General features: G+C 65.9%; 9 protein-coding genes across 9 annotated transcripts; 2 read left to right on the top strand and 7 right to left on the bottom strand.

Moving 5' to 3' along the window:
- Window positions 1-8: 8 nt before the first annotated feature.
- Window positions 9-1064, bottom strand: TSF1 (Elongation factor Ts, mitochondrial; the record flags this gene model as incomplete). The annotated part of the gene is made up of 1 exon (XM_069353178.1): window positions 9-1064. One exon carries the CDS (start codon window positions 1062-1064, stop codon window positions 9-11), a length of 1056 nt encoding a protein of 351 aa, XP_069210596.1.
- A 234-nt stretch (window positions 1065-1298) lies between these two features.
- Window positions 1299-6569, top strand: Q8F55_004670 (uncharacterized protein; the record flags this gene model as incomplete). The annotated part of the gene is made up of 4 exons (XM_069353177.1): window positions 1299-1521; window positions 1569-1688; window positions 1726-3045; window positions 3400-6569. 4 exons carry the CDS (start codon window positions 1299-1301, stop codon window positions 6567-6569), a joined length of 4833 nt encoding a protein of 1610 aa, XP_069210595.1.
- A 185-nt stretch (window positions 6570-6754) lies between these two features.
- Window positions 6755-10232, bottom strand: BMS1 (Glycoside hydrolase 2 (Mannanase, beta-galactosidase); the record flags this gene model as incomplete). The annotated part of the gene is made up of 2 exons (XM_069353176.1): window positions 6755-10087; window positions 10122-10232. 2 exons carry the CDS (start codon window positions 10230-10232, stop codon window positions 6755-6757), a joined length of 3444 nt encoding a protein of 1147 aa, XP_069210594.1.
- A 993-nt stretch (window positions 10233-11225) lies between these two features.
- On the bottom strand, window positions 11226-11483 carry Q8F55_004668 (uncharacterized protein; the record flags this gene model as incomplete). Its single annotated transcript, XM_069353175.1, has 2 exons — window positions 11226-11309; window positions 11346-11483. 2 exons carry the CDS (start codon window positions 11481-11483, stop codon window positions 11226-11228), a joined length of 222 nt encoding a protein of 73 aa, XP_069210593.1.
- A 251-nt stretch (window positions 11484-11734) lies between these two features.
- Q8F55_004667 (uncharacterized protein) lies at window positions 11735-12460 on the bottom strand (the record flags this gene model as incomplete). Its single annotated transcript, XM_069353174.1, has 3 exons — window positions 11735-11938; window positions 11995-12288; window positions 12341-12460. The coding sequence occupies 3 exons, from the start codon at window positions 12458-12460 to the stop codon at window positions 11735-11737; spliced, it is 618 nt and encodes a 205-aa protein (XP_069210592.1).
- A 552-nt stretch (window positions 12461-13012) lies between these two features.
- Window positions 13013-15469, bottom strand: SCT1 (Glycerol-3-phosphate/dihydroxyacetone phosphate acyltransferase; the record flags this gene model as incomplete). The annotated part of the gene is made up of 5 exons (XM_069353173.1): window positions 13013-14967; window positions 15030-15078; window positions 15125-15272; window positions 15340-15400; window positions 15451-15469. 5 exons carry the CDS (start codon window positions 15467-15469, stop codon window positions 13013-13015), a joined length of 2232 nt encoding a protein of 743 aa, XP_069210591.1.
- Window positions 15470-16280: 811 nt separating this feature from the next.
- On the top strand, window positions 16281-17139 carry TIM22 (Mitochondrial import inner membrane translocase subunit tim22; the record flags this gene model as incomplete). Its single annotated transcript, XM_069353172.1, has 3 exons — window positions 16281-16452; window positions 16667-16872; window positions 16969-17139. The coding sequence occupies 3 exons, from the start codon at window positions 16281-16283 to the stop codon at window positions 17137-17139; spliced, it is 549 nt and encodes a 182-aa protein (XP_069210590.1).
- A 93-nt stretch (window positions 17140-17232) lies between these two features.
- NOP9 (Nucleolar protein 9) lies at window positions 17233-19774 on the bottom strand (the record flags this gene model as incomplete). Its single annotated transcript, XM_069353171.1, has 3 exons — window positions 17233-18476; window positions 18513-19292; window positions 19387-19774. 3 exons carry the CDS (start codon window positions 19772-19774, stop codon window positions 17233-17235), a joined length of 2412 nt encoding a protein of 803 aa, XP_069210589.1.
- Window positions 19775-20163: 389 nt separating this feature from the next.
- Window positions 20164-23986, bottom strand: PKC1 (Serine/threonine kinase; the record flags this gene model as incomplete). Its single annotated transcript, XM_069353170.1, has 6 exons — window positions 20164-20190; window positions 20269-22379; window positions 22418-22981; window positions 23020-23286; window positions 23321-23789; window positions 23984-23986. The coding sequence occupies 6 exons, from the start codon at window positions 23984-23986 to the stop codon at window positions 20164-20166; spliced, it is 3441 nt and encodes a 1146-aa protein (XP_069210588.1).
- Window positions 23987-24333: the final 347 nt, after the last annotated feature.

The following is a 24333-nucleotide window of genomic DNA, read 5'->3' as shown; positions in this document are numbered from 1 at the left end:
CTACGCCACTACGCCTCCTTGGCCTCCTCCGCCGGTGCCAGCTCGTCCTCGGTGCTCCAGCGGCGGATGGACACGACCTCGACCGCCACGCCGTTCTCCTTGCCAAAGTCGGCGACCACCTCGGCGACCGGCTTGTCGCTGCCGAGCATCATGGCCTGCTGCGTGAGGAGCGCCTCCTCCTCCGCCACGCCGTTGCCCGGCGACACGGCCTTGGTGGGGAACCCGACGACCTGGCGCGCGAGGCTGCGGGCCAGCGCCTGCAGCTTCTTGTCGAGCTCGGCGCCGGCCGCGCCCGAGACGAGCGTGTTGATCGGCTTGTCGGACGCGCTCTCGACGCGCAGCACCACCACGCCGCCGACCTTGCCCGTCGTGCCGGCCCCGCCGTGCGTGTACGCGCCGGGCACGAAGCGCACGGCCGGGGACCCGGGGAAGGGCGCGGCGAACGACGCCGCGCGCACGAGCTTGAGGTTCTCGCTCGTCTGTGCCAACGACGAGAGGAGCACCTGCTTGACCGTCTTGGCCTCGTCCGCGGCGGGCTGCGCGCCGCCCTCGGGCAGCGAGATGAGCGGGGCCGAGAGCAGCGCGTCGACGGGGAACGTCTGGATCGGGTCAGCGCCGGCGGGGAGCGGCGCCTCGGGCGTGTCGTTCGGCACGTCGAGGAACGCGGCCGTGTCGGCGATGCCGCGGGCCGCCGAGAGGAAGACGTCGTTGCGCGCGACGAAATCAGTCTCGCACGCCAGCTGGACGATCGATACTCGTCTTCCGCCGAGGAGGGACACTGCGATGGTCCCCTCGTCGGTCGTCCGGCTCGCCACCTTGTCGGCCTTTTTCAGCGCGGCGGAAGAGGTGGCCGACGTGAGGTAGGCCACGGCGGCGTCGAGGTCGAGGTTGGACTTTTCGAGCGCCTCGCGCGCCTGCGACATGGGGACGGGGTGGGTTTTGCGGAGCTTGGCGATGAGCGCGACGGGGACCTTTGGCGCGGCGGCCGCGGCGTTGGCGGCGCACGCCGAGGTGGAGAATGCGCGCAGGGCCGGGGCTGCGGGTCGCAGGGAGAGGCCGAGCATTGCTTTTGTCGAGAGTGTTGTTGTTGTTGAAAGAGTCGCAGTGGGGTCGCCGATGTTCAACTTTTGTCTGCTCCCCTCCGCCGGTGAGGCCCGAAGTCGTTGGTGGTGCCTGAAATCGAGTAAGTGACCTACCCTTGGTCAATTTGATTCCTGGTTCGTCATTTTCCTCCAACCCTCTCTCCTCTCGACATCCAACCCGACCACCAGCGTCAACCCGCAACGCCGGGCCCAGCAATGGCAAAGCGGAAGCGCCCATCGTCGCCCACTGGCGAGGGGGCAACGGGCTCGAGCAGCCCAGCCGCTCCCTCGCCCAGAAAGTCGAAAAAGTCGCGCAGCGGGTCCAGCTCGTACTCGACACCGTCAACCGCCCAGGCGACCCCGTCGTCCTCGTCGACCGACAGTGCAAAGGTCGACTTTAGCCTCGTCGGTAGCGGTAAAACATACTCTCGTAAACTAGGTGAGTGTCTCACGCCAGTCGAACCAAGGCCCCACTCACACCCGCAGACTCGAAGAAATCCCTCGACTCGCTCATCCCTAAGATTGCCAAGGAGTTTGGCGTCTCCGTTCTCGGCCTGCGTCTCGTGCACGTCCGCGCCGGCGGCGTCGAGCAGGAGATTTGGGATGGTGAGTGGCGGCGGCTCGCGGCACCAGCTAACGGCAGACTTCGACTTCCAGGCCGTCAAGGCCCGAGCGCACGCGACAAAGTCCAAGACCGAGACGGTGCGCGTCTACTCGGCGCTGTTAGGCAGCCAGCCGGCGACGCCAGAGGTGCCGGCGCCGGCGGTGGCCAAGTCGAGCAATCCAGCACCGGTCGCCGTCGACAAGGGCAAGGCCCGCGACACTGCCCCTGCCGCCCCCGTCCGCCAGCCAAATAGCGTCATCGCGACACCAAAGTCGGCCTTGCGGACGCCTGGCAACAGCGACACCCCGCGCTCGCAGAAGCGTGTCATCATCAACCTCCCCTCCGACTCTCCACCCTCGACACCTACACCCCCATCGCGCCCGGCCCCGGCCCAGGTCTCCAAGCCAACGCCGCCGAAGCAGCTCACGAACCCGCCCCTAGTGCTGGCCAACGGGCCAGCAGCCGCGACCACGGCAACAAAGCGGAGGCGGAGGAGGAAGAGCAGCAATGCCAACGAGGGCGCGGCGGCATCGGCCACACCCCAGCCCACGGCCGCGTCGCCGCCGAGCACCAGCACTTCGCCCACCGCGCTCCCAGTCTCGGCGGCCGCAGCCAAGTACAAGCCTGCGCGCCCCAGCCCTCTGAGCCAGGCCGCACACGCCGAGCCTGACGACGGCGCCGATCAGCCTGCCGCGAAGAAGGCCAAGACGGTCGACTTACCAACGGCCTCGCCTGTGACAGCCTCTCCCGTGACCACGGCAAAGGTTGCCTCCCCAGCAGCTCCCCGGCCAGCGGCCAAGAAAGCCCCAGCAGCCTCCGCCAGTCCCAGCAACGTCAAGATTGCTCCCAAGCCTGCTCCCGAGCCCAAGAAGCGCCGCGCTTCAGACTTCCCCCCCATTGTCGGCACCGTCCCAGTGGTAGGCACCGTCCCCCCTGTGGTTGAGACGGTGACACCTGTGCCCGGACCCGTGGCATCACCTGCTGTTGGATCGACTTCGGCTCCGGCTCCGAGCAACGCGGAATCGAGCACCACAGCTGCAAAGGCGCCCCTTGCGCGTCGCAAGGCGAGGACGTCAAGCGCCTCGGAGGCTGTGACGGCCGCTTCAACAGCCGCGCCGGCGGCCCCAGTGGCGCCTGCAGCAGCGGCCGCCCCGTCGTCGCCGGCCCCGGCTTCTCCGAGGAAGATTGCGCCAGCCCCTGCTTCTCCTAGGAAGATCGCGCCGGCCCCCGCAACCCCCTCCAGGGCGCCGCGGGCCCCATCACCTACCAAGGCCAGCACAACCCCCAGCGTCGTCCCCGACTATGTCAAGTACGCACGACCGGGAGAGAGCCTGACAAGCACCATCATCCGTCTCTCGCGTGAGAAGCGGGCAGCAGAGGAGGCAGCGAGCGCGGCGGCGGCTCCAACGACGGCCCCGGCGCCAGCTGCCCTAGCAGCTGCTCCAGCAACAGCCCCATCTCCGTCGACTCCTGCTCCATCGACTCCTGCTCCGTCGACTCCTGCGCGCCAGCCGGCTGAAACTGCCTCCCCGGCGGGGTCATCGGATGGCCGCGTGCCATGGTGGCCGAGAGATACACCGCCTCGAGCTCCCTGGGCGCCTGCGCTCACGGCAACTCCTACCGCTACTCCCACCGCGAATGGCACTGCCAAGCGTGCGGCTGCCACCCCCGTACCAGCCACGCCCCAGCCCAGCAGCTCGGCTCACACTCCAGCGTCCCCCTCGTCGAGAGAGGAGGCTGTGGAGGATGTGGAGTCGGCCGTGTCGGTAGCCCAAGAGGAGGCTCAGAGCAGCGTCAATGCGACTGCGGCCAATGGCGAAGAGAACACAGCCCCTGCGCAGGAATCGGCGAGCCTTGAAGCTGCTGAGCCTGCCAATGGGCTCGTAATCGACGCCGAGAACGAGCCCAGCCCGGAGGCTGCAGCGGTGCAGCCCCCAGCCAGCGACAGCTACTCGAACAACATCCCTTGCGCCCTTTGCGGCAAGGAGGCTGACCACATTCATCGCGACTGCCCAGCTGTCGCCGCTGGTGTCGACCGCCTCCGCGAGAGGCTCGAGGAGCGCCGCGCCGAGCTCGTCCGCATGAAGGAGGCCGCCAACGCCAAGCCAAGAAGACCGAGCGCCTACGTCACTGCAGCCGACATTGAGGCCGAGTACGAGGAGAGTTCCGACACGGTGTGCGACTCGATCAAACAATGGATCTCTCGCCTCACTTCGGTCGCCGCCAAGGTCAACACTGGAACTCCTCGACCCGGCGCCAGCCCCAAGAAGCCTGCTCCCGCTGCCAACAACTTCCTGAGCATTGGTAACAGAAGGTTAGAACCCTCGGCACCGTCGACTCCATTGTCCCGCGAGGCGGTTGCAAGGGCGTCTGAGGACAGCGAATCGTCGATGTCGTCTGCCGCCAGCACGCCGGCAGTCGGCGCCAACGGTGTCAACACCCCTGAAACGCCGTTCTACCCCCAGGCGATCCACTTGAAGGCCTTAGCCCGCCCCCGCCGACCAGGTTCCATGTCCGGCCTCAGCGTGTCGGACGCGGTCATCGAGACTGGAGACTCGGCCTCCGAGTCGTCGTCGTCCGAGTCCGAGTCTACCTCGTCGTACGAATCCGAGTCGAGCTCCGAGTCGGACGGCAATGACAGCGACGACTCGTCGAGCGAGGCTGGCGACGTCGACCCAGCCGATCTCATGCGCCAGATCATGACTCAGCCGCTGAGCAAGCGCCAGAAGCGCCAGGCCCGCGCGTCCGCCGCCTCGATGCACCCGGTCGAGGCTGGCGAGGCCGTCTCGGACAGCGAGCACTCTGATGACGAGTTACAGCGCCCTGCCACCCAGAGACGCGGTTCCGACAGCTCGATTGGCGACTTGGAGGACGCGGATCCCGCGGGACCCGCCGAGCCAGAATCGGACGGCGAGAGCGAAGCTGAGAAGGCCAGACGGGAGGCTATCCTCAGTGAGGTTGTTGCCGAAACCACAATGACAGTGGAGGAGCCTGACTCGAGTGCTTCCAGCTCCAGCGATTCGAGCACGGGCGCTGTGACGCCGAACGGCAATGATGCTGCCGAGGAGGCGGACAGCGATAGCTCCAGCGCGGACTCGAGCGTGGGCACTGCGACGCCCAAGGATGGCGATGCTGTGAAGGAAGCGGCCCGCGCCAGCTCCAGCCCCGACTCGAGCACCAGCGCCGTGACTCCCGACAGCAATGACGCTGCTGTCGAGGAGGCCGCCAGCGACGACGCAATGGACGTTGACGAGCCCGCGCCGGCGCCGGCTGTCGCGGCTCTCAAGCAGCCTGAAAGCTCTCAGGCGTCCAGCCCCAGCTCCCGTTCTCGGAAGTTCAACACGTTAGCCGAGCGTGTCGGGGAAAGCCCGGTGATGGACGACCTCCCGGGTGACATTGCCCTTCGTGAAGTCATCATCGACGAGGCCGACGATCAGGACGTGCCGCCTCCTCGCAGCTCTAATGGTCCCGAGCCATCCTCCTCCTTTACCCCCACCCAGGTCGATGTTCCCGAGCGCGAGTCTGCGGGCAGCACACCGGCCCCCACACCCCCTCCCCCCGCGCCACCCGTCGAGCCCCCCAAGCGTCGTGGACGGCCGCCGAAGAACCCCAAGCCGGTTGAGCGCGAGCCATCTCTCTCTCCTCCCCCGGCCGAAGAGGAGGCATCGGAGACCAGCTCGCAGCCTGTGCGAAGGAGCACACGATCTACGCGTGCCCTTCCCGCCAGCCAGCCAACGCCGCGTGTCACAAGGGCGGCGTCAAAGGAGCCGCCTGCAAGCCAGCCTCCGGCGCGTGCGACCAGGGCAGCGTCGCGCGAGGCCGCTGCCAGCCAGCCGACCACGCGAATGACCAGGACCGCATCGCGCGACTCCAGCCAGTTACCTGCTCGAGTTACTAGGGCGGCATCTCGCGACTCTCCGCCCGCAACCCAGCCTACGACGCGCGCCACCAAGGCGACAGAGCCGCCATCGCCGCTCCATAGCCAGGCGACCTCGCACACCAGATCGACACGGACCACTCGGGGCTCAGCGTCTAGCGACCCCCTCCAGTCATCGCCCGTGCTGCCGAAGAGGCTGGGAAGCAACGCTGTCATCCCCGAGGAGCCTGAGCTCGACTTTGAGGCGTCTCAGGTCAGCGGTGCGCGGTTCCAGGCTCGCATGGAGAATGACGAGGAGAGCACGAGCCTCCCCCCGTCTTCTCTCCCCCCGGCAGCTCAGCAGCCAAATGGCACACCGTCTTCGTCGGTCGCCGCGTCGTCTCAGGCGCAGCCCGTTGTCCCCGAGACCCAGTCCTCGCCTGTGCGCCGTCGCACCCGCCTGTCGCAGTCGCAGGAGGACGCGCCGCTGTTCATGACGCAGCCGTCCCAATTGCCAGAGACGCAGGCGTACAACCCGCTGCCTCCGGCCCTGCTCCAGGAGACGCAAGCGCCCGAGTCGATGCCCGCTGAGCCGTCGTCCAACGCCAACGGCAAGCCCGAGGACGACTCGGACGACGGCTTAAGTGCCCTCTCGTCGGATGACGAAGGCGCAGGCAAGAGCCTGTACCCTCCTCTTCCCGTCCTCAACTTTTCGCGCCGGTCGCAGCCCGTGCCGCAGCCGTCGAGCTCGATCCCCACACTCGGCAGCTTACCCAAGGACCTGCTGAGACAGGGGCGCGCCGTCGGCGCGGGTATGTGGTCGGCGCTGACTCGGAGCTCGAGTGCGGCCAACGGTGCCACGTCGTCCCAACCCGCCGTCGCTGAGGCCGCAGGCAACAGCAGCGAGTCGGGCTCGGATACCGACTCGGACGACGACTATGTCAACGAGGCAGTCAAGGCGCGGTACGCGGGCTCGAGGCGCAAGTCGCGCGGACCGCGCACGAGCGGTATCATGAAGGGGTGGTGATTTTCTCTTTTTCTAGGTGCATAGTTGGTCTCTTCTATACCAGTTTCTCTAGCATTGTCTGCATTGTCGTTGTTGCATCTGGGGGGCGGCAGTTGCGTTGAGAGGTCAAAGTCGAGCCGTAGACAAGGCAAGGCGTAACGAACCGGACCCGAGATGCCTCGAACGAAGACTAATGCATACACTGTCTATGCCTTTTTCCTCCTCTTGCCGGCACCACCGGCCGTCTCCTCCTGGTGCTTGCGCTTGATCGCCTCGGTGCGCAGCCTCTCCCTCCTCTCGGCGCGGATCTTCTCATTCCGCCTGTCCTCGGAATTCTCCACCTCCTTGCGGTGCACCGTGCGCCTCTCCTCCTGCTTGTCCTTGCGGCGCTGGACCTTGTCCTTGCGCAGGCTCTGGATCTGCTGGAGCAGCGCGACGGCCTTCTTCTCCTCGTCACCGAGCACGACGGCACGCGACTGGAGGTACGTCGGCTTGGACTGGGCCTTGAGGATCTTGGGCTTGGACGCGTACGGCAGGTCGGCCTGCAGCTTGCGCGGGATCTTGAGCGGGTTGAAGCGGCGCGTGCTGCGCTCGATCTTGCCGTACGCCGAGTTGGGGTCGAGCGGCGTGTCGACGCCCTCGTCGCGGCGGATCTGGCCAGTGAGGCGCATACCCTGCCACCCCTTCTTGTCGGCGAGTAGCAGCGACGTGACCGGGTTGTACAGCTTCTTGGGCTCGATCGAGTACCACGCGCGAAGGAAAACAATGTCCGACATGAGAATCTTGTCCTCAAACGTCGCACGGTAGCAGCCCTCGGGCTTGGCGAGCGCGCGCTTCACCTGACCACGGATGCCGGACACGGTGCGGATGTTGGCGCCCTCAAACTTGGCCACCTCGAGCGCCGAGTTGAACATGTCCTTGATGAACGCCGTGTTCTTGAAGATCTTGTACGGCACACCGGTGAGCTTGAGCTTCTTAACAATCTTGGTGGAGCGGTCAATGTCGAGCACGACGCCTGTGGCGCTGACGCGGAAGCCGGGAGCGTCGTTGGTGAGCGTGTTGAACGCACAGAAACCCGTGTTGGGCGCCGACACCGGCCCGTAGAACGTCGCGTGACAGTGCATGTGCTCGGGCGTGTACTTGAGCAGGCGGTTGCGGATCGAGTGGTCGTCGAGGTGGTAGATGGGCAAGGATTGGAACCGGCGCCAGCCCAGCGAGAAGATGAGCGGGTTGTTGGTCTTGAGCGTGCGGGTGAACCAACGGTGGCGCTTGATGCGCACCGTGACGTAGCCGAAGCGCTCCTCGGCCGCGAGGAGACCACCAACGATGATCGGGAAGTGCGGGTCGAAGTGTTCGATGAGCTCGCACGGGACGTTCTCGATCTCCAGACGCACGTACATGCCCGAGCGGTAGCCCTCGATCTGGGCACGGGCATCAATGTCCATGCCCTCGAACTCGGCCTCGTTGAGCTGTCGCTGGCGCGCCATCTCGGCCTTTTGCGTGTCGTAAAAGTCCATGCCGGCGCCCTCCTCGTCGTCCGAGCCGCCGTCGTACTGCTCGTCAAACTTGGCGGCGAGCGCCTTCTTCTTGCGCGCCATGGCCTCCTCACGTGCGGCAGCGACATCGTCGTCGCCAGACGTCCTGGCGCCGACGTACGGCACAGCGTCCCCGTCACCGTCCTCACCCTCGAGGTCCTCAAAGTCGTCGCCGACCTCCTCGTAGGGCAGTCCGTCCTCGCCCTCCTCACCCATGCGCGCCGAGATGAACAGGCCCTGAAGCGAGTCGAGAAGCTCCTCGTTGCCCCACTTCTCCTCGAGCTCGCGGGGGTTGAAGTCGACCTTGACCTGGTCGCCGTCGTCACCGGCGTTGTTACCACCGCTGACGCGCAGCAGGCCGCCGTCGTGCGCGATCGCCATGGCCGACGACTCGGCGTCGGCAGACGAAGGGCGCGTCTTGCCGGCGGCAATCTCGTCGGGCGAGAGCTCGTCGCCGTAGATCAGGCCCATGAGGTTGCGGCGGCGCTGCATGCGCTCGGTGAAGCCCTGGGCGGCGCGCTCGCTCATGTTGACCTTCCACCGGGGCACGTCCTCGTCGTCCTCATCCTCGTCAGAGTCGACTTCGGGCTCGTCGCCGTCGTATTCGTCGTCAGACAGGTTGACCCGTCCACCGTCCTGCTCGAAGCCGGTCGCAAGTTCGAGGTCGTTGTCCGAGTCGGAGCCAGCGTAGTCGACGTCTCCGCCCTCCTCCTCGTCAATCTCCTCAAACCTGCCACCATCGCGCTCGTCGTCCTCATCGTACTCGTCGTCAAAGTCCTCATCGTCGTCGTCGGCGCCGAGGATCGGTCCGCCCGACCTAGGCTCGGCACGCCTCCTTTCGCGCTTGCCCTGGTCGACATTGAGTGGGGCCGACGACGAACCAAACAGCCGGATCTCCGACTTGGCGATACCCTCGGCGAGGGTCTCGCTAGCGTCCTGCAGGTCCATCACCATCTGCTCGCCCTCGCCCTTGGGCTGGTCGCCGTCCTTGGAGAACGAGCCGAGGACATTGACGTAGACCGCGTCCTTGTCGTACATGACGCCACCGACGTCGCTCATCGGCGCGTGGATGAGCTTGGCCTTCTCGCCCATCCGCCTGCGGCGCTCGCTCTCGAGCGTAGGGAGAGGACACGGGTCGCCGAGGCGCTCGACCTCCTTGACCTCGAGGTCGCCGGCGCCGGGGATGTGGATCTTGGCGTTGCGCGCCGGGAGGTTGGGTCCACGAAGATAGCCATAGAGCGTGATGGTACGGTCGATCTTGGGGTTCGCACGAACAGCCTCGCGCGGGGTCAGGTCCTGGATTCGGTCGGCGAGCAGGTACGGGTGCTGGTTGCGGAAGACGAGGGGGCGGAACTTGACGACCGACATGAAGCGCGCTAGGAGGTTGATCTCGGCGTCGGGGTAGCGGCCGTTCATGACACCCGACAGCGAGAACAGCTTGGCTCCGTCGTAGATCTCGGTCCAGAAACGCTGCTTGATGCGCTTCTTGGTATCCTTGAGCGTCTGCTGTTTCTTGATCAAGTCCAGGTGGGTCAACAGGCCAATGACCTTGGGGAAACCGTGGGCCTGTAGGACGTTCAGAAACTCGAACGTCTCCATCTCAAAGCCGAACGAGCCGTCGATCATGAGGAGGACGAGGTCGACAACCTTGCCGAGGTCGATCATCGAGTTGAGGTCGTTGCCGCACTCGATGAACGTGATGCGGCGCGTCTTGCCCGAGACAACAGTGATCGGGCCCTGCGGGTCGGCCAGGTTGTTCTTGGTGTACCGGCGCACGAGGGAGCGGAGGAGGGTCGTCTTGCCGACGCCGGGCGGGCCGACGATGCCGACGATGAACGGCGGCGGCGGCAGCGCGCCCTCGTCCATCCCCTTGCCCTTCTCGCCGGTCACCTTGCGCTCTTCGGGGTTACGGTTGACGAGCGGGACATGCAGGCGCTTCTGGTCCTTCTCGGCCGTGCGGCGCGCCGCGAGGTTGGCCGAGCGCCATGACTGCGATGTGAAGGCCTGGGGTGAGCTGAAGCTGAGCAAGCTAGCTCACCTTGGGGTTGTAGCCCTTGACGGCTGAGCGGTCGACGCCCTTTGCCTTGTCCTTCTTCTCGAGCTTGGAGCCCGCCGAGGGCTTTTGGTGAGCCTTGTGCGGCTTCTCCATGGTGGGTGAGATGGATGTAGCAGGTTGCTGCGTCGCCGACTTCAAAATCTCGACAATCTCGAGCCGAAGTGGAGGTCAGAAATGCCAGTGGCAAAAAATTGAAACGTCATTGTTGCTTATCACTGCCTGCCACTCGTTGAGCATTTGAGTGGCAAACAGGTCGACGAAACGCTCGAGCCATTTCTCCTCGTGCATGTCTTCGTCACTACATAGCAAGTCATGTTCGCTACGCTCAGATGGTCGATGATAAGGGAGACGAAGTGTAGGAGGGAGTCCAGCCGGGGCAGCGAAAGGGCTGAAGGTGAACGCGCGGACGGCCGGCTCGCTGGACAAGCCGGTCTGCCTCGGCGCCGTCGTCGTGGGTGGGCCGGCCGCGGGCGCCTCAGGAACGCTGAAGCCCTCATGTTTGCCTTGTCTGTATGGAATCTGTCATACTGGGAGCTGTTCTTGCTGCTGCGGAGCGGCTGAGGGAGGGTCCGCACGGCTGGCGCGCGGCAGCGGGTCCAGGCGGCGCGTTGATGGAGACGCCCGGGCTGCCCTGGGTCGGAACAGCGAGGGCGGGAGCAGCAGAGGCTGCAGAAGTGACGATGGGGTCAGTATAAACGGGAGCAGCGGCAACGGGAACAGCGGCGACGGGTGTACGAGAGCCGCTGCGCCTGGGTGTCCCGGGTGCGTGCGGCGACATCAGATGCGGCGCTGACGACGCCGGCCAGCGCCATGGTGGCGGACGCCAGGTGCTACACTCAGCGCACTGCCGTTTATCGATGAACTCACAGTGCTGATAGTCGTGAACGCGGTATCTTGGGCCCTCGAGCGCTGGTACAGCGCCGCCACGGCCCCGCTCAGCGTTGTGTCGGGGGACGGCGCATATGTCCCGCCTAGACCGTGGCCGACGGTCTGGTCCAGCCGCCCAGCAGTTTCGTCGAGCCGCCATACGTCTTGCCTGAGCTGGGCGACGTGTTCACTCATCTCCTCTAGCTAGGCATGTCAGCCCTAGGGGTGGAGAGCACGCACCGCGACGTCGTGGGCCGTGACCTTGGCGTTGAGCTCGCTGAGTCTTGCCTGGATCTCGTGCAGCTACAAGGAGTCAACAGGACTCTGCACAACACTCACGGCATCGAGGATGGAGACGTTGAGGTCGGTCTGGGATGCGCTCTCGGGGGTGGGCGCCGCACCCTCGGGGGTCGGCGGCACAGATATCGTGGGAGATGAGGGGGAGGAGGAGCCCGACGACGACGATGAAGTCAACATGATGGCGAGTGAGGAGAAACTGCTCCAGAGCCGACAAGGGGAACGGCCAGCTGTGAAACACGGCAGTGAGAACAGAAGTAGACCAGTGAGTGGGAGTGGAGGCCGCCAGTGGCGCCACACCTCAAGGCTGCGGCAGCGATGACGGAAGCGTCAGATTACGGACGTCGATGACGGAAGCGTCGATCCCGATGCATGCTGGGCTACGGCTCGCTACTAGATCAAGTGAAATGAAGGATCAATTAGTAGCTGCACTACGCAGGCGGGCCGAAGAGGGAGGAGGCAGGCAGGCTGCCGTAGAACCGCGGGGCGGGGCGGTCGCTGAAGACGCTGGCAGCGACGGCGAGGGGCCGGGGGCCAATGACGCCGCCAGTAGGGATGGTCGCGGGCGCGGCAGGGATGGTGTCGACAGGTGCGCTAAACTGCCCCCGGAGAGCTGGGGAGAGCGCCGCGCCCATCTCGTCAGAGACGCGGGCCGATCCCTGCGTGTCAGCGCTGCTGAGCCTGTACCCACCTTCCGGAGAGCAGCGAACGCAGCGGCGTGGGCGCGCGTCGTGTCCTGCAGTGCCGCGACGGCCCTCTGCAGCGCGCCCACGGCGTCGCGGAGCGTTGCATCCGCCGGAGTCACGGCGGGAACGGTGCGGTCCGCGCTGTCCGCGCTCTGGTCGACCTCGTGCCGGACCGCAGCCTTAACCTCCGCCATGTCCTCCCCCAAGCTGGCGGCGGTGCGCGCCACATCAGCCACGAGCTGTGTGAGCCGCGCGAGATGCTGTCCCTGCGCCGCCTGCTCCCCTGCCTGTGCGGCCTGCTGCCCCCGGATGTCTTGGAGCTGCTGTCAGCCGCTGGAATGTGGCACCCACCATTGCGAGGATGTCGTCTGCCGCGGCGAGCGAGGGCGAGGGCGAGGGCGACGGCGAGTTCGGGCCCGACATGATGGTGAATGACGAGCCGGAGGTCGAGAGGGCCGAGGACGTCGACATTGTGCGATGGGGAGAGGGGAACTGGGCAAGGGGAGTTATAACGGGTGGGGTTGGAACTGGTGTTAGAAGGAGAGGAGGGTGGCACCACACGCCGGAAGCGTCGACGATGCATGCGGAGTTACTTTTCTACACAGGGGGAAAGAAGTGGGTGTGCAGGAGTTACCAAGGAGGAGGCAGGGAGCGGGAAAAGAGGAGCGATGGAGGGGTGCAGAGGCAAGGCCGGTTCCGGCTGTGTGCAAGAGCGGCGGGTGGCCGACGGCCGTCGAGGTTGTCGAGGTTGCACGTCCTGCTCTCATCCGCGATTGACTGCTTCCCAGAATTACTGTTAAACTGTGCTACCAGTGCCATGTCGGTCGCGGCGACGGCGTTAGTGGCCCTGCTGGACGGCGGCGGCGTGAACCAAGTCCGAGCCCAGTCAGTGTGACCACCCTTCGATCCCGTTCAATCCCCCCCTCCCCCCTTGATTCCCAGAAGAATGCATATTGAAATGAGACGCGTCGTGCTATTTAAACTAGTATTCGTTGGCGATGTAATAGAATCGAGGCATAAGCGTTACTTGGCCACGTCGAGTCCGAGAGCGTTGCCATTCGTCTTCTTGGAGCGCAGGCGAAGTCCGCCCTCGTCGGCGTCCTCGAGGTCCGCGCCGGCGAGGCTCAGGGGGTTTTGCGCCAGGGGCGACGAAGGGGTCGTGGGCTGGAGGCGAGCCTGCGTGAGGTCGCTGTACGAGCGGCCGGCACGCTTGCGGGGCGAGGCAGGGCCGTTGTTGCGGCGCTTGGTCTCGACAACGGCCAGAATGTCGTCGTAGTCGACATCCGGGTCCTCGTCCTCAATGTCCGAGTCGTGGGGGGAGCCAGGAGCCGTGGGTGGCTCGGAGCGGCCGCCGGGCGACTGCTCCCAGGCCTCGATGGCCGAGCCCCTGCGGCTCCAGCCAAAGATCCGCTCGTCGAGCCAGAGGATGGGGTGCGACAGAACCGACGACTCGGCCGACGACTTGGTCTTGATGGTCGTCGCGTTGGGAAGCATGCGAGTCTTGTCAAAGTTTTCGTACAGCTTGGGGCCAAACTCGGCAACCTTTTCGGAAATGTCGTTGATGAGCTCCTCGCGCATCTCCTTGAGCTTGCGGACCTCGCGCTGGTTTCCGGGCCAGAGGGAGAGGAAGAGGGGGCGGAGCGACTTGAAGACGTCCATGCCGGCCTCGCCAAACTTGAGTGCGGCGTAGCCGAGCGAAGGGAGAAGACAGAACATGACGACGGGGAGCCACTGGCGCCAGGTGGGGAAGAGGTCGTACTTGTAGGCGACGACGGTAGCGGTGATGGTGTAGACGAGGTAGAGGGAGGGGACGACGGCGAGGGACACGAGGACCTTCCAGGTGGCGAGGACGTCGCGGCCCTGGATCTTGACGCTCGACGCGGCGAGGGCCTCCTTGGCCTTCTTGTGGGAGATGACCTTTGCGAGGATGAAGACGGGAGCGTGGAGAATGACACCGGGGAGGGAGAGGAGACCCCACCAGAGGAGGAGGCCGGTGCGGTAGAGGAGGAGGAGAAGGGACTGGATAGTGCGGTTAGACGCGCGCTCGACCTGGTGGTCGGCGATACCCATGTCACGAAGGAGACGGTTGTACTTGAGGACGCGTTCGCGGAGCTCGATGATTCCAGGCTCGTGCTGGTAGTGGAGGTAGCCCTCCATAAAGTACTTGCTGAGCTGGACAGTCTGGCCGAGGGAGAGGTGCTGGCCGGGGACGCGGTAGAGGCGGCGGGCGGCCTGGATAACCTGAGGGTTAGTGAGGAGCGGGAGCGGCCAACCCACCTGGAGAGTCTCAAAGTCGGGGGCACGGAGGGTGACGGCGCGGAGACCGTCGTGGGCCTGCTCGAGGAGCTTGCCGCAGGCCTCGCGCTTCTTGGCACCGCCCTGCTTGTACATGGCGACGAGCTCGGGGTCAGCGGTGATGGGAGTGCCAAACTCCACGACGGCCCTTGAGCGGAACTTGTGGGCGTTGAAGTACGAGAGACCGACGGGGACAATCTTGACGTCGAGACCGGGGTGCGTGGCCATGGCGCCGAGGGCCATGATGGAGAAGCCAGCCTTGAGCGGGAGGAAGTCGGTACGGTCGTGCGAGCCGCCCTCGGGGAAGATGCCGATGCAGCCGCCCTTGTTGAGCGCCTGGAAGACTGCGCCAAACGTCTTGTCCTGGTCAATGTGGGGGAGGATCTTGTAGCCGACACCCTCGCCCTGGCCCTCGCGGACGCGGTTGGTCGCCTTGATGTTGCTGTTGCCATCCTTGGAGGGGACGGTAAACTCGCCCTTGATGCGGATCTCCGTATCCGAGATGACCTCCTCGATGGCGCAGGTGGCGTACCCGAGGTTCTCGGGGAGGACAATCTGCGACCTCGGCTTGACCTGGGACGTGAACTTGGTGCCAGTGCCGAGGAGGATGTGGGGGCTGTCGTCGGAAAGGCGGACGGTGCCGGCGCCAGTCTTGGCGTAGTCGGCCGCGCGCGAGACGGGGACTGGGGTGTCAGTGTGTGCAGCTCTCATGGCGTCATGCCGACTCGGCGTCATGCCCACTCACTACTGTTGAAGAGGCGGGCGACAAAGCCGATAAAGGCGCGCTCCATGCTCTACGTCCTGTCAGCGGCTGTGCTGCACACAGGCCAGCCCACTCACCTTGGCCGCGGTCAACATGGACACGCGGCGGCCCGACTCCTTTCTAACCTCGGTAAAGAGGAGGAGGGGGTCGAGGAACTGGTTGGCATGGGGGGCGGCGATGAAGATGACGGGGCCCGTCTTGGGGATGTTCCAAGCGCCTCGTGGTCTGGGGTGTGAGCGGGTTGCGTGGATGGCGCAGTGCCGGCGGCGGCGGTGCCAAGAGTTTGACCTACCTGATCTCTCGGAAGAAGATGTTGAGGACGACGAGGCGCCAGAAGACGATGAGAAAGTCGTCTGGGGTGGTGAGTAACTGGGCGTGGGCGCGACGCTCTCGCGGTACTCACAAACGAAGCCTGCGTACATTGTCGTGGATGGGGATGGGGGCAAGCCCAGAGGGTGAGTCGGGGGTGGGGATAAACGAGTGTGGAAGAGTTGGATGCGTGTCGATGTTGTGGGGATGAGGTGGTGAGTGATGGGGAAGACGGCTGCGGCGGCGGCGTTGGAGAATAGGTCGTCGTCGCGTTGCCGTGCTCGAGGGGGTGCGTGCGTGCGGGTGGGTGGTGCACCGATGGAGAGCAGAGAGAGGAGAGTAGAGAAGAGACGAGAGTGGGGGGTGGTGGTGGGGGCTACCGGTTAACCGCGCGGGGCCATGGGGGCAAAAGGTTAATGCCAGTATCCGACCCGACGAGTAAAAAGGGCAAAGAGGGAGTGTACCGCCGGTAGTATGCAGCGACAATGTTCCTCTACAGCCGCGGGTATCTAGCCATGGAGCATGCTAGCCCGCCATGCATGCATGCACACTCGAGCTAGTGAGCTGCTCTCGCCACCGCCATGGCCCGCGACGACATCCCGCGCCAGCAGGAATGAAATAATGCACGCCGCAGTGTCTTCCGGCTATAGTCCCCCAATGGCGAAGCACTTGCGTGCGCCGCTCGCCGCCGTCTCCGCGCCGCCCCGCCCCGCGCGCTGCCGTCATCTCCGGAGCTTCCGCGCGGCGTCTGTGCGTTGCCGCTGGGTGGGTCACGTGACTCGCCCACCGCGGCAGCCGACAACGGCCGATTACACTTTTCGGCGGCGACGCGAGTTGGTTGACTTTTGCGGCATCATTGACCTGGCTCTTGCCACAACAACACTACAACCCGACACCGACCACCCCCCCTCCCCCCCACCCACGATGCAGAACCACCCACTCATGGCCCCAGTCTACCTCCCCGGCACCGAGCCGTACCCGCCCGGCACGACCGAGTCGGAGAAGGAGGAGATGCGCAACATGGTCAAGTGGGGCAAGTGGATGAACACTGCGATGGAGAGCTGTCCGCTCAAGGTGGTCATGGCGGGAGGAGCGGGTGAGTCACGAGCGAGCGCAGCGAGCGAGGGGGAGGGGGAGGGGGGCGGGGCGACGCTCCTGCGGGCCGAGCGACGTCTCGCCCAGCACGGCGGGCTCACCTGCGAGCCCGAGCAGGCGAGCCGTCCTCCCAGCGCAGCGGGCGAGCCAGCCTCCCAGCGGAGGAGCCGCAGCGATCACGACGAGCCACCACGACCGCCGAGCTAACCCCCCAGGCTTCGCATTCGGCGGTTTCGTCTCCCTCATGTCCGCGACGTTCGCGTACGAGGACCCGCTGTCGCGCGCCTCCGAAAAGGTCAGCGGCACGCGCGCGCAGGCCGCCTACATGTTCAAGGAGATGGGGCGCAACATGTACACCCAGGGCAAGGGGTTCGCCAAGGTCGGCGCGTTGTACAGCGGTATCGAGTGCTGCATCGAGGGGGTGAGTGTAGCAGGCGGCCGGGGGCCGGCTGCGGCGCCGTGGCCGGTTCTGCAGCCTGCAGGCTTTGCGCGCACGCCTCGCTGACGCTCGGCGCAGTACCGCGCAAAGAACGACATCTACAACGGCCTGTCGGCCGGCTTCGTATCCGGCGCCATCCTCGCGCGCAACGCCGGCCCCATGGCCATGCTCGGCGGCGGCGCCGCGTTCGCAGCCTTCTCCGGCGCCATCGACCTGTACCTCCGCAAGGCGCCGTCCGAGGAGCCTTAGACGGTTGGGAGTAGACTAGACTCGTGGAGTGACTCGGACGCCGCATAGCCACCAGTGTTGTACACATGCATCGCATTACTCTAGACGACCCATCTATGCCCGCTTGCTCTTCTTCTTCTTCTTTTCAGAAGACTCGAACAGCACGTCAATCTCGTCCTTCTCCTCGCGCTCCTTGCGCCGCTTGCGCTTCTCGGCTTTCCGCGCGGCCTTCTCCTCCTCGGGCGTGGGCTCGGCAGCAGGTGCAGCTGCGGGCGCCGGCGCGGCCGCTGGCGCGGCCGGCTCCTTCTGGTGCGCAAAGTGGTGCTTGACCCCAATCTGAGCCGCGCGCCACTCGTCGGGCCGCCGCTGCAGCAGGTGCAGGTCGAGCCGGCGGCTGAGGAACCGCCCAAACTGGCTGTTGGCCAGCGTCGTCGCGTCCGGGATCAGGCTGCGTGCAATCTTCTCGCGCATGTACCCGTCGGCCGTGTCCCACACCGTGTCGGCCACGCGCGAGCCCAGTCGGTCGTCGGCGAGCTCGGCGTAGCGCCCCATAAAGCCGAGGTACAGCTTGCGGCGGTACTTTGCCAGCACGGCGGGGGACGTGAGCACCTTGTCGAGGAGGTGGGACGCGATCGGGCTCTTGGCGTAGGCGAGGAGCGTGTCGGTCGGCTGGGCGAACAGGCTGTCGAGCACCGGGACGTTGCCGGAAGGCAGGGCGACGAGCGCCTGGAGGAGCAGACAGCCCTGCATGTTGGGCTCGAGCTGCCCGCGGGGCCGCGTGTTGCGGCGGTTCTCCCAGGCCGAGCGGCGCGCCGCGGCGGTCGCCTGCGCCTCGGCGTCCTTGTCCACGCTGTCGGCGGGCACGTCGTCCTCGTCGGGCACCTCGGCGCCGGTGCGGATCGCCTCGTAGATGGGGTACGTCTTGAGCGCCATGAGGGCGGGGACGAGGGCGTCGGGGTGGTCGCCGAGGTCGAGGGCGGACTGCACGAGGCCGACGACGGCGGTGGCCGCGTCGGCGTCGCCAAGCGCCGTGGCGCGCTCCGTCAGTGCGGTGAGGACCGCCGTGCGCGCCGTCTTGATGAGCCCGCGGCCGCCGCTCACGCCCTGCACCTCGGCGACGGCAGCCTTGACGCCGCCGGCATTCAGGCGCGACACGCCGACGCCGACGACAAAGTTGGCGTACGGGTGGCCCGCGAGCTTGCCGAGCTTGCCGTCAAAGTACGTGAACCAGAGGGCGTTGTACACTGGCTCTGGGGCGAGCCGGAGGATGGCCTCGAAGAGGCGCGTGCCGGTGGGTGAGACGAGGAGCGACGAGAGGAACGGCTTGGCCTCCGGGAGCTCGGCGTCGGCGTCGGCGGCTGGGCGTCAGCAACTTGGGTTTGTGCTTCACTCACCAAGATGCGCAACCAAGCCCTCGGTCAGCACGTCGAGCAGCGACCCCTCCTTCTCGGCCTCGCCGTCCTCGACCTCGACCTCGAGCAGCAGCTGGACGGCGGCGCTGCCGACCTTGTCGACGCCCATGCTCTGCCACTCGACGCCCGAGACGTGCTGCATGACCTCTGCGCGGATCTTTGCGCGCAGCGCCGCGACGTCGGCCGGCACCTCGCGCCCGTCGCGCTCCTTGCCCTTGCCCTTGGCGTCGTCGCCGAGGATCGACTTGCCCTGCACGCCCTGCCCCTTGCGGAACTTGCCCGAGCGCTTCGAGCGGACCAAGTTCGACCCACCCTCGGCCGCGTCGAGGCTCGGCAGGGCCTTGTTCGGCGTGAGCATGAGCAGGAGGGTGCGCACGACGGGGCTCGCGAACTGGGAGGTAAGGAGCGTCGGCAGGACCGGCAGCAGCGCGTCGACGAGCGCCGTGACCAGCTCGCCCATGCTCGGCAGCGTGCCCTCGCCGTCCTTCTGCTCGGCCTGCTGTGGCGGGAAGACGCCCCGCGCCTCGCGGTCCAGCGTGCCCGCAGCGAGCGTGAGCCACGTCTGCGCGACGTGCGACCCGAACCGGTGGCGCACGAGCGCCTCCCACCCCTCGCCGACGCTGTCGCCGATCACGCGCCGGCCCCAGTCGTTGAGACTGGGCAGGAGGCGCTCGAGCACGACGGCCGTGTCGGGGTCGGTCGCGACCTGGAGCTCGTGCCCGCGGAGCTCGTTGAGGACGGATGTGAGGAAGAGCTGGCGGTCTGGGGGTGGGGTTAGCTCATCTCCCCAGCCTGGCACAGCTCGGTGCAACCACCTCGCACGCCTGCCGGCGTGCTCGCCAGCGCGCTCACTCACCCTCGCGCTCCTCCCCAGCACCCTCAGCATCCCCCACCCCCGCGCCCTCCCAGTCCCTAACCTGCTCCTCCACGTTCCGGAAGTAAGCCTTCACATCGGGGTCGAGCACGCCGAACGGAAACTCGGACTCGTGGCGCGGCCCGCGCGTCCAGTCGGCCGCGCCGTCCTCTCCTCCCTCGCCTCCCGCCTCCTCTCCCTCCGGCCTCGGCGGCGGGGGCGGGCGCACGCCCGTCTTGAGGAACGCGAGGCGGGACGGGTGGATGCCGCTCGCCTCGGCTTCGGGCTCGTCGGCGGCCGGGGCGGGGGCGGGCGCCGCCAGCTCGGGAACATACGCGTCCTCGGTCTTGGGCTTCCTCTTGCCGCGCTTGCGGATCTGTTCTTTCGGCATGCTGTCGGTGGTGGTTGTTGTCAAGCGTAGATGCGTCTTGGGTGGACCGCCGAGATCAGAAATCTTTGGTGGAGGTTCAAGGGCTTATCTGGCCCCCGGTTTTAGATGTGGCAGTTGTCCACCAACATTGCCACCCAAGCTGCCCTCGGCCTCGACGCGCCGCTTCGCGACGCGTCTCGGCCGCCCGCTCTATCAATTGTGCATGTTGCTATCTACGGCCTCCCACACGACCCCTCTACTCCTCGGGCCAGCACATCCGCCACCACCGCCGTCGTCGCTTTTCTTCCCCCCGCTCGCATGCAACCTGGCAACAGCGCAACGATGCAAGGGGTTGTAGTCGTGCCTAGGGTAACAGTAAATCAAAAATATTGCAGAAATGCGCTCTAAACTCAAGCCGCCGCGGCCCATGGTGCGATCTGGAGGTGTTAGTTTCTGTGGCTGCATCGACACTCGCCGCCTCGGGCTTCGCCCTCGGCATCCCTCGCCCCACTCACCCATGAGAAGCCCGCAAACTCCTGCTGGTCCTGCGCAGTGAGCTGCGTGTGCACCGGCGTGAGCGTCGGCTGCTCGCGTGTAAACTCCTGGTCAAAGTTGGACGTGTCGGTCGCGTTGCCAATCGTCGGGAAGTATGGCGGCGGGATACGCTTGTGGTAGACGTCGTCAAAGTTGACATCCGAGAAGAACTGGTGGCGCTTAATGTCCTCGGCGTCGGCCTCCCCCGCGCCCAGACGGCGTGCGGGGTCGCGCGTGAGGAGCTTTTGCAGCAGCGACACGGCGTCGCGCGGCATCGTGATGGGGTACAGCGGCTCGTCCTCGAGAATGGCGTCAAAGATTTCGTCCTCGTCGTCTCCGCGGAAGGGCGACTGGCCGAGGAGCATCTCGTACGTGAGCACACCAAACGCCCACCAGTCGACGGCTCTGCCGTAGCGCTGCTCGAGCAGAATCTCGGGCGCCATGAACTCGGGGGTACCACAGAAGGTGCTGGTGGTCGAGCCGTAGTACATCTCCTCCTTGCACAGACCGTAGTCGGCAACCTTGACGTGGCCGTCGAGGGTGAGGAGAATGTTGTCGAGCTTCAAGTCACGGTAGATGATGCCGCGCGAGTGGAAGTACTGCAGGGCGAGGAGCACCTCGCAGGCGTAGAACTTGGCCTGGCGGAGGGTGAACTGGCGACGCTGGATGTGAAGCATCAAGTCACCACCCGAGACATACTCCATGACAAAGTAGACACGGGTCTCGGTCTGGAAACACGAGTGCAGGCCAAGCAGGAAGGGGTGACGCTCCTGGGCGGCAGCAAGGAAGACGCGCTTCTCCGACTGGGTCGACTCGACTTCGTCGTTCTCGATGATAAACTCCTTCTTGAGCACCTTGATGGCGTACAGGCTGTTGCTTGCACGCTCCTCGGCGAGCATGACCTTGCCAAAGTTGCCCTTGCCGAGGACGGCGAGGAAGTTGAAGTCGTCGAGGCCGACCTTGCGCTTGCGCACGGCGGGGGGCTGGGCCTGCTTGGTGGGGACGAGCTCCTGCTGAGGAGGGGCCTGGACCTGGGGGGGAGCCGGGCGGCCAGGCGTGCTCGTTGGCGTCTGCGTGAGGCCGGGCATCGACGCGGGAGGCTTGTAGCCGCCTGCAGCGGGTTGAGGGCGCTGCTGGGTGGGGGGCTGGTACTGCTGCTGCTGCTGTTGAGGCTGCTGCTGCTGCTGCTGCTGGGGAGGGGGCTGGGGAGATGTCGAGACACGCGGGGGCTGCTGGGGTCGGCTGCTGGGGCCCACGTTGGTGTTGATCTCGAGGTTGGGGCGCTGCTGGTCGCGGCCGTCAAAGCTAAGGCGGTGAGGAGCCGTCTGCTGCTGCTGGGTAGCCGATGATGGGCGCGGCGGTCTGGCCGGAGACGATGGCGCCTGCGGGATCGAGGCATAGTCGTTGTACGACTGCGAGTGTGGCAGCTGGCCCGAAGGTCGTGATTCCTGAGGTGGCAGGAATGCGTCGGGCGGTGGTGGAGGCCGAGCCGGTGGCGTCTGCTCCTGCTTGGGCGGCGTGTATGTGATGGAAGGCTGATGCGAGTGCGTGTAGGTCGTCGCGGGCTTCTTGGTCCCCTGCGTCGTCTTGATGTCGCGCAGGTTCTTGAGCAGCGTGTTTGCCATCTCCATGGTCATGCCACAAAAGTCTGGTACCAGGCGCGAACATGTCTGGTGGCAGGTAATGTCACACTCTGTGCACTTGACCGAGTTCTTGCGGCCAAACGGCAGCATATAGCCACAGTGGCAGCACCAGTTTGCCGACATGTTGGTGTAGGGCTGGAAGCGGTGAGGAATGCGGTGGTTGATCTTCTCCTCGTCGCCCTCGCCGTCCATGTCCGACTTTGAGACACACTTTGTGACGACCTTGGGGTAGCACTTTTTGTGGCAGGCATAGCGACAGTCCTCGCACTGGTATCCTTCGCCGGTGAGGAGGAATTCCTCGCAGAGTGCACACTTGATGGGCTGGTAGAACTGGCGCTGGACAAACTTGTGGCCGTTCATCTCGTGCACGTCGCCCTTGCGCTTGCGCACGGCACCCTGACGACCCAGGGCCTCGTACGGGCGGCGGCCGCCAGCGGCGCTGTCCTTGACTGGGGTGTGAGCGGTGTGCACAGCCAAGGCCACTTACCAAAGTCGAGACGAAGAGAAATCGCGCCAGCCGGCTCGACCGACCACCAGCCGTCAATACCCTCGCTCTTCTGTTCGCCGGGCTGGCCGCCCTGCGGCCGGTGCACACCCGTCTGGTGGAGGGTCGCCGAGTCTGGGGCGCTGCCCTGTCTGGTGCCCATGGACGCGGCCTTGTCGGCCGTGACCCAGCCCTCGCCCGTGTTCTCGGCGGCTGCGACCTTTTGGCGACGCAGCGCCTCGAGCAGGTCCGAGACACGGAGCCAGAGCATACCAATGGGGGCCGTGTCGCCCGGTGCGACCGTGTCGTAGATTGTAATCTCGACCTCGTTTGCCTTTTCGACGGGAATCCTAAAGTCCTCCAACCACCGGTCGTTGCGCGACAGGTTGGACACTGCGCGCTCGGTGCCCTCGACCTTGATGGCCACATAGGTTTCGCTGTATGCCTTGGACGACCGGCGTGGCAGGGGGCGGTGGTTGAGCTCGCGGGCGCCTCTAAGGCTGATGACCAGTTCTCCCGAGATGGGCTTGCGGAGGGCCTCCTTGCGCTTCGAGTCGGGAATCAGGTCTGGCGGGGTTAGCGCCAGCATCAATACGAGCACCCACCCTCGTCCTCCTCGACGGCCGAGCCAAACTTGGCCAGCTTCTCGTACCGCTTCTTGGCGACACGCAGCAGCTGAATCTTGCCGTCCGACTCGATGCGCTTGGCGTCGGTTTCGTTGCGCAGGCGCCTGTCGCCCTCGGCACGGTACGCATTGGCCATCTTTTCAATACCCGTCTTGTACTGCTCCTCGACCTGGAGCTTAAAGTTGAGCTGGTTGAGCATTCTCGTGATTTTAGCGCCGCTGAGGGGTGCGTCGTAGCGCAGGAGGTCTAGCGTCAGCGGCATCCAAGTAGCTCGCCTCACCAAGCTGCGACGTCTTCTTGTCTGTACGGGCGGGGGCCTGCGCGTCGTCGGCCGGCGGTGGGGGGAGCGGGCGCTCGCGGTCCGCGCGGTTGATGTTGAGCGGGGCCGTCGGGCCGTCTGGCCCAGCCCTCGGCGGCGCGTGGTACTGGCTCGGCAGTTGGCCATTGTAGCCGTACTGCTGCTGCTGTTGCTGCTGCTGCGAGCTAGGTCCGGCAGCGGGGGGCCCAGGGGCCGGGGGAGCGGCCCCGGCGCCCATCTGCAAGCGGGCGAGCTCGGCCTCGAGAAAGTCGATAGTCACCTGGGCCGAGCGCACCTCGTTCTGCGCCTGCTGGATGACGGCCTCGTTGCGGCTCGACGCCTGGACCGCGCGCATGACGGCGCGCGCGCCCTCGAGGTTGCGTCTCTCCGACTGGATCGTCTGGAGGAGCGTCGCAATGTCCGGATTGGACGGCGGGAGGTTTGGTGGTGGCTGCGGTGTCAGCGTCAGCGCGCCGCGAAGCGGTGCGGTGCGGCGGGCGCGGCGTGCTGCGGCGCGGTGCATCGTGCCGCATCGTACTCGTGGCTTTGCACGCGCCGCGCTGAGCAGCCCCCCTGCCAACGTGTAGGCGGCGGCGTCGGAGCCTTACCCGCAGCACGTCCCCCCCCCACGACGCATCGACTCACCATGGTGTGTAGTGTGCTGCGCGCTGTGCGCGTCGAGTGGCGAGTGTAGTGTTGCGAGTTGTGCGGGGGTGTGGTGTGGGGCGGGCGAGGGGGGAGGGAGGGAGGAAGGACGATGAGTCGTTGGGTTGCGGCGAGTCGGTGTTGTGTTGGTTGTGTCGACGTGACTTGGACTTGATGACTTGACGTGTTGGGTGGTTGGGGGTGGGTTGCTGGCTGGGTCGTAGCTGGCTGGCTCTAGTCGCCGGCGGGATCAACTTACTCGCCCGCCCGCTGGCTGGCGCGTGCGACGACGACATGGAATGCGATGTAGCCTCCGCCTGGCTCACCCTGGACGCGCGGACACGGCTTTA

This window comes from Vanrija albida (genome assembly GCF_041260175.1).
Source record: "Vanrija albida strain AlHP1 chromosome Unknown contig_3, whole genome shotgun sequence".
NCBI classification, from domain to species: Eukaryota; Fungi; Basidiomycota; class Tremellomycetes; order Trichosporonales; family Trichosporonaceae; genus Vanrija; species Vanrija albida.
The sequence above is the reverse complement of the archived record's forward strand: the minus strand, read 5'-3'. Positions and strand labels throughout refer to the sequence as shown.